The sequence below is a fragment of the Rhipicephalus sanguineus genome, chromosome 1 (assembly GCF_013339695.2).
Source record: "Rhipicephalus sanguineus isolate Rsan-2018 chromosome 1, BIME_Rsan_1.4, whole genome shotgun sequence".
Taxonomy (NCBI): Eukaryota; Metazoa; Arthropoda; class Arachnida; order Ixodida; family Ixodidae; genus Rhipicephalus; species Rhipicephalus sanguineus.
This window is the reverse complement of record NC_051176.1, coordinates 289,681,439-289,694,148: the sequence shown is the minus strand read 5'-3', so window position 1 is coordinate 289,694,148 and position 12,710 is coordinate 289,681,439. Positions and strand designations below refer to the sequence as shown.

Sequence of the window (12,710 nt, the reverse complement as noted above, 5' to 3'; positions counted from 1 at the left end):
ATGAGAAACACAACTTTCACCCAATCATTAGAGTACTCATACAATAAGAACGGCTTGCTTTTAGGCACATATGGCCTACACACGAATTTGTTGCAATTCATTATTTGACCAGTATCACCATGTCTGCATGGTCATACTGGTCAATACCAAAAGCGCCAGTCTTGCCACAGCAGGATGCTTGACAAGCCAGAAAAGGCGTAAAGTGAAAAGATGTGTCATCATGCTACTTGGAAGTTCATGCATAGCCTGCTTTGATTTTGAATGCGCCTGCTAAAATGTAGTTAATCATTAAAAATGAATGACAATACATTCTAAAGAACAAAGATTGAACATGGCAAATTTTAGGCACTTTTACTGAGACAGCATGGTGTAAATACGAATTTAATGAGAGCAGCATTTTGGGCTAGTTGGTGATCCATGACATCCAATAAATTGCGCTACGAAAACACGAACAGAAGAAGACAAGTACAAACACAGCGCAGTGTTTGCGCTGTGTTTGTACTTGTTTTCTTCTGTCTGTGTTTTCGTCGCGCAATTTCTTGGATGTCGTAAATACGAAAACACACTTTAATACCTGTAACATCACTCACGTTACAGTGCCAGGGCTTAGGTGCGAAATTAAAAAAGCGAGCTTTGACCTTTCATTTTTATTTTCTAATATTGACCTATTGTCGCGAAATGAACAAAAACAGAGCTCTGAGAGTCTTCTATAGCATCTTCAATTGACTTTGCATTTCCTTTAGTGTAGTTATAACATTTCTCTCCTACAGCAAATAGAATATTCTATGTACACCATCCAGTAACATGTTTCAGTACCATCATTGCCACGTAGGGCATCCAAAATTTTTTTCTGTTTTGTTTACAAGCTCCGCAGTTATTCTGACGTCTAAGTGTGAACAGTATTATACAAGCATGTGCAAATGTATATAAGCCTGATTTATTCCTATATCAAACAAACTTTGCGCAAGCTTCCCACTTATTGTCACTACAGAAGTGTGGAAATACTTTATGAGAAAATTTCACATTTTGCACAGCCCTACGTATTACTAAATGTTATGCAATTAACATAGAGGCGTGAATTAGAGCCTTTATAATAAGGTGCTAAAACAAAAGCAAGAAAATGGTTTCAGGGGCTCTTATTTGTTAGAAACATTATAATGAAGTCAAAGAAAGCATAGGAAAGCATCTCTGTAGCTTTTAACTGTAGTGTAGTAATCATGACATAAATAGAAATTACAGTTGCGGTGCAGTTAAAAACCACAAATAATGTCCCCTATACTTTCCTTGGCTTCATTATGTTGTGTCTAACAAACAAACGAGCCCCTTGAAAAATTCCTTTGCTTTCATTTTTTCACAGCGAGAGACTCGTTCCAGCAGACTTGATGTTAGGGTTTATTGGTCAGCTGCCTGCTCGTAAAAATATCCCGTGCTATGTGATGCCACCTGGCCAAAAGTGTGTTCCACACTCGCCGTCTTGGCTACGAGTGCCGCTGGCTAACAATCCCAGGATTACATGTGCTGAAATACCCAAAAAAGGAGATGGGGGAATGCCCGCCGTCATAGCTCAATTGGTAGAGCATCGGATGTGTAATTCAAAGGATGTGGGTTCGGGCCCCACCGATGGAAAGGTGTTTTTTCGTCCACTTGATTCATTTCCATTTGTGTATGTCAATTACTACACTACAGTTAAGAACTACAAATAACCCTTAGAAACACACATTGTGAACGAAGGTCAATATATGCATTAAATTGACATAATTTAATGCCAACGTCCTGTAGACCAAATATAAAGCAAGTGGGAGCGTTAGAATAAATTATAGTGTATTTTACAGCAATCTATTGTAACTACAATGTAAATAATTATCTAATTATTGTACAGTCAGTCGTGCTATATTTCTTCATAAACCGAATTCAACGAGCCACTCAAATTACATCCAATAGTTATCGGCTGGCAGTGAGCACTCCTGGAAAGGTAAAAAACTTTTTTGAAATTCCTGCCGAAACGGCCCCCGTCCAGCGCCTCACGTAGTACTGCCTTCACTGAAGACACATTAAGGAACTTTAGGCAAGAAGAATGCTTAATTTATAATTATCGCCGTTTATGTGGTCTCTTCCTTACCAATAGTGCACATAAATGGCAAAAATAAGTTGCACCTCCGAACGAGGCCGCCGTGTTGCAAAGTGATAATGTCCCCTATGGTTCCCTTGGCTCCACTGTTTGTTGGTTCCATTATATAAGGTGCTGGCCACTTTGTTGAAAGATTATGGGATGCTGCTTTGTTGGTATTCTACCGGGCCATGATAGTTAGAGTAATTAGATATCTTTTCATAGTGCAGCATGTAATATTGCAGTTTTGCATAAAAAGAACTGAATCACGCACTCAACGTACACACAGGTTATTTATTGGTCGCAAGCATTATGAGAAATGAAAAATTATTCTTTCACCACTGTTGTCATTAGCAGACCATCCTGTCAAATGTGGGAGTGTCTCTGCAAAAGTGATCATTTTTAACAACTGTAGTATACTGCCACTTTAATGATTATAAATAGAGTATGAATGGGGGTTAAATTCACCAAAGCTCAATGTCTTGTCACTTTTTCTTGGCACCACTGGTTACAATTGGTAAAAACAAATCTCATGCACAAATGTGTACACGGCACCCAAAATGGATATACTACTACGGTTCATTGTCTAAAATAAGCTGCAGGCTCATGATACTTTGTTCAGTGATAAAGTCAGCCTTACCTTTACAGTTCGGTCCTGAGACCCTGTCACAACAACATTCCTACGGTAGTCGACACTGTTGATGGCCTTGCTGTTGCAATGCCAACGGCAATGCACCAAAGATCCTTGTTCAGCTGACCAGATGCAAAGGGAGCCATCGCTAAAGAAAAACAGCATAGGATTTCTTTCAAACAAAGGGCTTCACCCAAGCGCCAATTTCACTACAGAGGCTACGTAGGCTCAGAAAAAAAATACCAGCGGCTAGCTGCAAATACTCACTTTCCCCCACCGACTACCAGGCCATTTTTGCAGACAAAATGGCCAACATCGTCTCTATGTCCACGAAGTGTCAGCAATACATTTTCTCCGATCGTTCCATCTTCCAGTCGTTCAAATTTGAGAATAACGGCTCCCTTGCTGTACCAGAGCACATCCCGCTCCAAATGAAGCCATGGTATGTACCTTCACACAACAGAACACACACAAAATAAGTCTTGCTATCCAAATCCTCCACAACACAAAATAGTTCATCAATAATAACAGAAACAAAGAAGTGTCCAATGGCCTTTGCAGTACATGCATTTGATGCAAATATCTCAATAACACTTTTTTTTTATTTGTTCAATGCAATGCCAAGAAGTCCAACTAGCCTGAGCAAACTCTTACACAAGCCTATTTCTTTCAAGGCTACTAGAACAACCCAAACCAACACGCTTTCTATAAACAATTGCAAAATTGGATACACATTTAAAATTTATAATTCAAATAGTGTCGCTAATGAAGAAATCAGCATACGGAATTAGAATTCTATTAAAGGGACACTAAAGGCAAATATTAAGTCAACGTTGATTGTTGAAATAGCGGTCCAGAAACCTCGTAGTGCTACTTTTATGCCAAGGAAGTGCTTATTTTGAAACAAGATCAACTTTTGAATCACGCGCGCCGTTCCCCATGGCAACGCCAAAGAGGTTCTTTTTTCCATGAATCAAACACAAACGAACAAGCAGCATTTTATTACGTCCCTTGATCCACGGAAAGTTCTTTTTTTATTGCAGCTAGTTTGATTACGAGTGATTAATTGTATTCAGACTCTCCCACGTCATTGGGATCACTTCCAAAATGTCCCACTCGTGGCGCTCATCGTGTGATACATTTAGCTTAATTTCTCGGTAAGTAGGGCACTGCTGCTGATAATACTGCAGCTTTAGACGTTGTCATACATTGAGCTTTCACTCTGACATAAATTGTTATTTGCCTTTAGTGTCCCTTTTGAGGGCTACATCATACCTCAATAATAAAACCGTGCTAATATTATTATATTATGCAATTACTACAAATCTTAAAGAGCAATGATTACCTTACATGCTTGTTTATATTAATTAAAACACATTCAAATTTGGGTCATACAAATCAATTACAGCTAACTGCTCCTTATTGCTTTGTACTCCAACACCATACTAGCACTTCACAAAATTAATTGCTCCCTTGGCATTTTATTTTACAAGTTTCTCAGCAGAAAGCTCCCAATAGCCTGAGTGGTTTAGGTCAGTTCCCACATCTTGATCTGCAAGATTTACTTTACAAAGTAATCTTTTTGTTGCCTAAACCAAAAATTATGGGAAATTCACCAAAAATCTTGCGTCAACTTAACCTTAAAAGAATATTGTGCCATAAAGCATTAACCCTGTATCTGCAAAAGTCGAAGTAACGGCGAGGAGCGATGCGACAGAGATCACCATCACTCAAGCGGTCACCTGCACAATTAAACCCCATTCAGGCAACTGATCTCCTCTGTTGCTGGCTTGAGGGCGGCTGCTCTGTGCCGAAACTCGCATAATGACTGTGGTATATAATGTAAAGCAATGCCTTTTGTTGTACAAAGTGACAGAAAATATTTCTGAAGGTCTTGCACTATTTTTTTTCTTCTGACCTGCATGAGCATCAGGTAATTTCATCATTATGTGCATCTATGACTGAGCCACTGTCACTGCTTTCTGCTTCTGAGTTTTTCCCATTTCCAAGTTTTAGTGGCTTTCTTTAAGTGTAACCATGCACCAACATGCCCAAAACTTGTAGGATGCTTGAACTTTGCCTCCGAGAGCAGAACGCAATAGCGCAATTAGGCCCCGCGTGGATCACCTTCTCAAGTGCTAGCCTAGCTTCGGTTCTCATTGCATGCCTCAACCGTGCCGTAAGGAAACGAACGACTGTGCGCCTAGAATGTCTACTGCAAGCACAGTTGTTAAGTGCCCACTGCGCCATAATTCTTTCTTTTGCAAATCAGCAAAGGACCCACTATGCGTCCGTAAGGAAACATGCGAACCTACACAGTTGCTCACTTTGTAATGGGTGGGCCTTTAAAACACCCACTAGTTGCACAAATCACATGTTCTGATGCCTGGCATGATTTTACGCTTCTGCCATGCAATATTACATGTGTTAAGGAGACTCCTTTCACTACATGACATTCATATAGTGATTTTTTCTGAAGCAGTTTCAAGCAATAGCATGGCTCTGTGGCAGAACACCTGCTTGCTATGCAGACGACCTGGGTCCGATTCTCACTCATACCGAAGTTTTTTTATTATTTATTTTATTTGCATCTTTCTCGATTTTTCGGTCACGGACAAGATGATCATTTTTCGCTCACAACCAATGATGCTGACACCGACGGCAACACCGGAATTTCTGCGAAACGAGCTCTTTAATGCTATTAGCGTTAAAAAGCAACTCTCTTGAATCACTGAGCGAGTGGCAACAATCAGTAGTAAGTCATTAAGTCACGTTCCAGCTTTTTGCTGCTTGTTGCGCATAGCACTTCTGGGTGATGGGTGACAGATTCTAGAATTCCAAAATCGAATGGCCGAGCAATTTTAACCAAGCTACATGTCGCATGAACGGCCCGTTTTATCACTTGTCGCTGTCACGTGGATTTTTGTGTATATGGGGTTTGGGCTTTAGTTAACTTCGAGTTGATATACATGTAAACTCAATATAGTATACGTAATTTCATTTCATTTTCATAACTGCCTTATTGATCATTATCTATTTACATTCACGTTATAATAATGTAACAATATGCCATCATCTGAAATAATAATGTTTAGCCTTTCTGTCTAGAAGTACTAAGAGAATGTTCTGCTCTAAAGTCTATCACGCTGAGACCTCTTGTATATATTTTATTTGCAAACATTATTTTAAAACTAGATAATAAATAAATCTGATTCTGATTCTGTGTGGCGTGGCTTATGTTTATGAAACAAAGAGGAAGGCTGGAAATTTAATTAGAACTTTATTCTAGGGGTTTACGTGCCAGAATCGCCATATGATAATGAGGCAGGCCCTAGCGTGAGATTTCAAGTAAATTTTGGTCAACTGGGGTCTTTAAATGTGCACCTGAATTAAGCACACAGATGATTTTTGCATTTGCTCCCTTTGAAACATAGCCACCATATCTTGAAATTGAACCTGTGCTCTCGTGCTTTACAGTGCAACACCATAGCAACTAAGTCATCAATCACTGCAGGTGAGGCTAGAAATAAAGTGGATGCCTTAGCAACACAATTTACCAATATGGCTCATTTCAACTAAACATGTACTTTGTGGATTTATAAGCTCAAAACACATTTTCGATGATGAATAAAAAAAAATAGAGAAAAAATATCAAATAGTGGTTGCCACAACAGATTACAGTGCTACATTGTATTAAACAATGAAGGTGACAGACCTTAATAAGCTCTGCTAGTTTCAAATGTGGCAAGCTGGTAAACAAGTGGATATACAGTAAAGCATAATTTTGCGCATAAAACGTGTGAACGTCACTGAGGCCAAATAATGCACAACAAGCAATCTGACAAGTGCATTCAGCTAACCGTTTCCAAGTGTTCCAGAGTGCTCTGGTGAAATGTGTCACATTAAACTGGTTCTTTCAGAGCACCACGCTCCAGCTAAAAGCACTCTGAGCTCTCACTTTTGGCCTCAGAGTGCGATCGAGATCTTACGGAGTTCTAATCACGTGGCTCACGCAGCTTTACACTGTTAACGCGACATTATCTGTAGCAGCATGCATGGTGGGTCCTAGGTGTCTGCCAGTGCGTCGGAACGGAACGAAAACGTAACCGAAACTTTATTTTTTATTTTGTTCCGGAGTGAAACCAAAATTTTTTTCAATCGTTTTTCGGTTCACGAGAAAACTTCGCAATCCAGAACAACTGAGCTCATGCAATGTGAGCATATCTCAGGGCACAGCATATATGTTGAAATTGTGTGAAAAACGAAAACAGTGGCAACCAGAGATGTTTATATTTATGCAAGTGGACTTTTGTGCGCCTGTCACGCAGGCCAAAGTGGAGAGGGCATTGTCGACGTTGAAGTTTGTTACAGCGAAAGCTATTATGAGATTACAACAGCTGAATTTGGCGCCATAGTTGACCGTCACCGCCGGTGTCCGTGAACGCTATCGCGTGGTTAAAGTATAAGATGATAAAATTAAATGAGAAACAAATTTCTAGGACTGGATAGAATTTTAACTCGCGCCCACTGCGTGGCAGTCCAGTCTTCCACCACAGTGCCACGCTGGTGCTGTAACTCCTTCGCAAGAATACTCTACACGGGCGTCATGTCGGGCAAGGAATCGTGTTAACATGTGTAATGTAGCGTGGCAGAAGAGTAAAATAACAACCAGTGATCCCACAATGCTAATTGCACAAAGAGTGTGTAGTCTAATGCTTCCCACCAGTGTTGCGGAGTTGCCCCACCAGAATTGGAATGACCCCAGAATGAAATGGGGACAATGCTTGGAGGAATGGAATGAAAATGGTATTAAGCGCTTTTTGCACGGAATGGAATGGGAATGGAATTATGTCTTTTTCCGAAAATAGAGCACGTTTTTTGTCCTACGTGCTGTTTTTCAAACTTCAAACATTAGTAAGTCAGAGCCTCGAAATTAACAATAAAGCAGTATTTTTAAAATGGCTTGGCTGATTACAAGCACGGTACATTTATAAGCAACACGTCTACTACAAACCGAGGCATAAGTTAGTGTACAAACAAATGCGTTATCCCAGCAGATACCCACGAAGGCAGAAACAAATTACCCCTGCGCATTGGTTTCCATTGATACCCCTACACTAAAGTGGCGAATAACGCTATGCACAGCCTGATCTATATCTCACGAGCAGTTTAGTACCTGACACACGTAAATAACCTTTGCGACAAGGAAGACGTTGCATACCTGCGCACAGGTGAACACAGAAAGTTTTCATCACCCCATCCATGCTTGCGAGGCGCGCTTGAAAAATTTGAGTGCTGTCGAGCAGTGCGGCCCAGTGTTCCGTATTCGATGCAAAGGCACAAGGTGCCCAAGAGGTGCACTGTTCCAACTAATACCAGCAGATCTAGAGGGTTTTGTTCCCCATTAACCAAATCTTAGTTTTCTCCATATTCACGACCGCTCCAGCCCCGTGGCAAAACTGCTTAGTCTTCTTGAATACTACTTTTGCCAGCATAAAAATATGCTATATCGTCATTTTAGCATCAACACATTTAAGCTTAAACAATATTAAAACACCACCATTCGTTCAAAGATGCTGACCATGCAAATACTATAGGTAGCGGGACAACTGCCCCTATGGGAATTAGTAGGGTGGTTGTACTGCACGAGCTGCGTCACCAAGCTATTATCCCTCGCCCTTGGCAACGTTTTTTGCGCACTTTTGCTGTTCTTAATGCATCTGGCATCAGCTTTATGGAGCGTTCATTCTTAACTCAATAAAACTATCAAGATTACTTTCCTACGTTGAGGAATTACAGGAATGGAATTGAACTGCCCGGCCATTCCCAAAGTGCGAATGGGCTAAGTTTTCTCATTCCGAGGAATTGAAAATAATGGAACTGTGGCAAGTTCTAATTCCCCAGAATGGAATGGCTATGGAATGGAGGCGCCCATTCTGCAACACTGCTTCCCATCCACTGCAAAGTACTCAACCATAATTATTCATCTTCATCAGCCATAGCACAAAGTGCGCATAATGCCTTACAGATGTGTAGCGGGTACCACGATTCTCCGAAGAATGACGAAAAATGGCATAGTGCGAACTTCGCTACTTCAGAAAAGTTGCAATGATTTATGATGTGGTGGGTACCTTGCGTGTGTACTTGTATTAGTTGCCCCAAGAGACTCTACAACGGGCTCTGCGAAGTCCGACCTTCCACCTTTCGCTATGACTGTACTGCGTGTTCCGCGCAGGCCTGGTGATCTTTTTATCAGAACAGCGGTCTCGCACATCAGAGAGTATACTCAATGATGTGCTGCTTCTGAGATCGTGCTCACTCCCTCGACACAAAGCGTTATCCCACAAAAACTGGTATTTGACTTTTGAGAAAATAAATACTATGACATTGAAATTGATACTGGTTTGTGCTAGTTCGCAGGAATTCATGGTAGAGTTACGTCCGCTCCTCTGAAGAACGTGTTTTACAATTGTCCCACTTTCTTAAGAGGAGAGCAAGTAACTAGATCACAAACCCAATGTTTTTCATGATTACCTTAACTTCACATTTTTGCATACAGAAAAAAAAAAACCGTTACGAACCGTTCCGGAACATTTTTTTTTTTTCGTTCTGGAACAGAAACGGAACAGAACGTTTTGCGGTGGAACGAAACTAAAACCGAAACGAAAAACATTTCGTTCCGACACCCTGGTGCCTGCGCACCTTGTTTGCTTGCAACAGAAGGTGCACTGACATGTTTTCTCCTCAGGCCTCTGATCACTCTGGTGAGCAGCTACATGTTAAGCTTGGACACACTTTCTACGGCTCGGATCAACAGCAGGCTCCATATGGTTGCAAACCGAGTCAGAGTGCGGAGACAACCAGATGAATGTAGCATTAGCAAAACAGCCGAATCTGCTTATACGTGATAACATGTACCTTGTGATCACATCATCACATGATAACATGTACGAAATATGCATCAATAACAGGGGCATAGCCAGGGGGGGGGGTTCAACGCCCCCCCCCCCCCCCCCCCCCGCAATTTATCAGTTTTGCTTGCATGTATATACACGTGCACATACAAATGCACGCACGAACATAATAAAGTGTGGTTGAACCCGCCCCCCCCCGAAAAATTTCTGGCTACGCCCCTGATCAATAAATACCAAATGTGTAAATTAAACCACTACCTATGCTCAAACGAAAATATTCATAATATACTAAATGAAATGTTTTGTCTGAGAACACCTTAGCTTTAAAAAAAAATCAAAAGGCAAATCTGTTGCAACTGGCTCCCTACTTAAAAGTGATAAATTGACTAAGTGTACCCAACAGTCGATTGCTATTTGGATTTGTAAACACAGGTGCATGTTGAGTAACACTGATAGTTGGGCAAGTTGGTATGGGTTCATGATTAAACACGGCGCGACTGAGGTGCACGACAGGTTCATGGCATTTCAGCGCCAGTTCGAAAGCGAGTCTTGACTTGCAACTCAAAACCTGCGCCACTTACAGGAAGCGCCGTGAAATAAACCTGCAAGTCGCGCTACGTATGAAAAACCGGTTAAGAAATCCCGGACATATATCCAAGACTGCTTTAACACGATAATGAGGTTGCTCCATAAATGTTCAAACATCCTGCTACTGAATATGAAATGCATTGCTCACATTGTATGATGCTGCAGGAGTACCTTTTCTTCGTAGCGGCCGGTCTGCCAACGGACTGATTGCCAACATTTTTCAACCGCCTCCAGCACATGTAGTGACCTAAATGAAAACATGGGAAAGCAATCTTTAAGTCATGACGGCGGTAATATTGGGAAGCCGCAAGACGCTTCCTTCTGCAAAACTGATGGTTTAGAACGCCGTAACATACTGCCACATGCACGCAGCGACAATTAAATTTGATCAAATGACTTCTTCTGCCGCCTTTGGTTATGAAACGTATATGACACAAGGAGAAAAACAAAAACACCATGCGCGCGTACAACCTGCGTAGAAACGCGTCGCGCAGTCGATTCGCACAGGACTTCTCGCGAGGGTGAACTCACCGCTGCAGAATTCGTCTATCGCGTTGGTTTGTGGCGACAATGTTCCTGCTCCTCTGGCTCCAAACGTAGCTCTGCTTGAGAAAAGCGTTGAAGCGCCTACATACGCAGCTAAGTCGCCCCAGAGTCCGCACATCGCAGAAGGAGAATATGATATACAGTACATCAGGTGGGAGCAATACAAACATATCGTCCGACTGCGACATTCTGAACCGCAGTGGAACGCTGGAGCACTCGAGACGGGTTAGCGTGCGATGACGTTGATTCGAGGTGTGGTTCTGTGATTTTCATCTTCCTATGGACTTGACTGGGAAATATTTCTAGAAAAATTTTACATTTTCAAACTCCGAATTGCGCGTACGTGCGTGCACCTCACGGGGCCTTCGGGGACTGCTGGGACGACCTCTCGTTTGCCAACACGGCGTCAACGGAGACTTCATATACTATTGACACAACTTGGTTAAAAAATGAAGTCTCTGGATCTTTTACTTCAGAAAATTTTTTTTGCAGTAAGTATTGTGATTTCGGATGCTATGTACCGTATGCTTCGCATATTTTCAGTAACTTTTAACCAGTTTTAGCAGTCATCATCAACTCCATTCAACGCTCACGGGCGTGGGGAAAAGCCAGCCAGCTGGTCTGGCTGGTCCTCTGGCTGGTCTGCTACGGCCGACAGCATGGCGAGCTTATGGAAAACTAACATTAAAGGTACAAGTAATAGTGCAAATGCTGAAAGGAATCTACTCCAGGAGATCCTCAAGCTAGATCTACGGGTAAAGTCATGCATACAGGTATGGCGCTTGTGGTTTTCAAAATGAAGAGTAGTTTCCAGTGGCTTCCATTTGCCGTGTGAAACCACTTGTTTCACCAACCGGGAGCATCGTGTTCGCAAATGACATCATGTTCCTTGCCTTTTATGACTGACCGGGGCATTCAGGAAAAAACGCACAATAGCAACGTCATATTGCTTTCTTGTTTTGATGTCCTTAAAAGATGCAATGGAGTTGTTTCGGTTTCGCGTCGTCGTTCAGAGCTAATCATTCGCGACAAAAAAGTTACACCGATTTTCGTATCTTTTTCAGGACATCCAAAACGGTTGCGCGAGTCAGGAGGACTTGAATGCCAAAAATTTGGAAGCTGCAGAGAGCATGCGCATCTACAAAAAGACAGTGGAAGTAGGTATTACGCAGGGTAGTACGTTGACGAATTTTTGTATTCATGTTATAAAGCGTGAAGAAGCGATTGAGGCTCACGTACATTTATTGACCTGACTTTGCGGGTGCCCCCCCCCTCCCCCAATTGTCAGCAGTACAAATTCAAAGGCATGTATGTAATGTTTATAATGTGCAGCATATTCCATTTGCTCAGCACTCATGTGAACTTGGAATTTCAAGATAAAACAGTTTTGCATCTGTGGGTACTTGCGAATAAAGGCTTTCCGGGTGCATGCTCTTACATTTGTGCATGTTATATTCAAGGCATTGAAAGCGCTTGCAATGGAGCAGGACAAAGTTCAGGACAAGGAGAGGTTAATACTGAAGGCTGAAGAGTTTGTGAAAGGAATGAAATGGTGAGTGCTTACCCACTGTGTTTCATAATTGCAAAACATAGAGTATGCAAAATGCGGTCTTTTTCAGCAACATTGAAGCACTACGCAAGGCAAACCTTGTGGCTGAAAAGAACATCCATGACCAGGACAGAGAGCGGCTCCTGTCTGGAGGACACGTCAGGCAGAGGTACTGTAACTTATGTCATGCCCGATTGAATAAGCACTGACAAATATTTTTGAAGTTGTAGGAACTCTGCCACATTCTCTTCACAAATAAAAGGATCAAACTTAGCAGGGTGTGTTCAGATAAGGACAGACCAAGGGGGGTCCCGACTATTTTTTGTTTTGCACGAAATTTTTATATGAGCTGGGCAAATGTCTCTATAGAAAGGA

The 12,710-nt window shown here is 41.8% G+C and overlaps 2 protein-coding genes across 2 annotated transcripts in view; one reads left to right on the top strand and one right to left on the bottom strand.

The window, feature by feature from the left end:
* The window catches only part of LOC119379228 (F-box/WD repeat-containing protein 4), a gene marked incomplete in the record, with an annotated part of 32,273 nt that extends 21,094 nt beyond the window's left edge, over positions 1 to 11,179 (bottom strand). Inside the window, 4 exon segments of the mRNA XM_037648459.2 lie at positions 2,748 to 2,886; positions 3,006 to 3,188; positions 10,389 to 10,487; positions 10,772 to 11,179. Of these exon segments, the coding sequence (XP_037504387.1) occupies positions 2,748 to 2,886; positions 3,006 to 3,188; positions 10,389 to 10,487; positions 10,772 to 10,974 (624 nt within the window).
* Positions 11,180 to 11,347: 168 nt separating this feature from the next.
* On the top strand, positions 11,348 to 12,504 carry LOC119379229 (vesicle transport protein SEC20; the record flags this gene model as incomplete). Its single annotated transcript, XM_037648460.1, is given in 4 exon segments — positions 11,348 to 11,559; positions 11,851 to 11,943; positions 12,247 to 12,338; positions 12,406 to 12,504. Coding segments are annotated over 4 exon segments (398 nt in total), but the record flags the coding sequence as incomplete, so codon positions are not given.
* Positions 12,505 to 12,710: the final 206 nt, after the last annotated feature.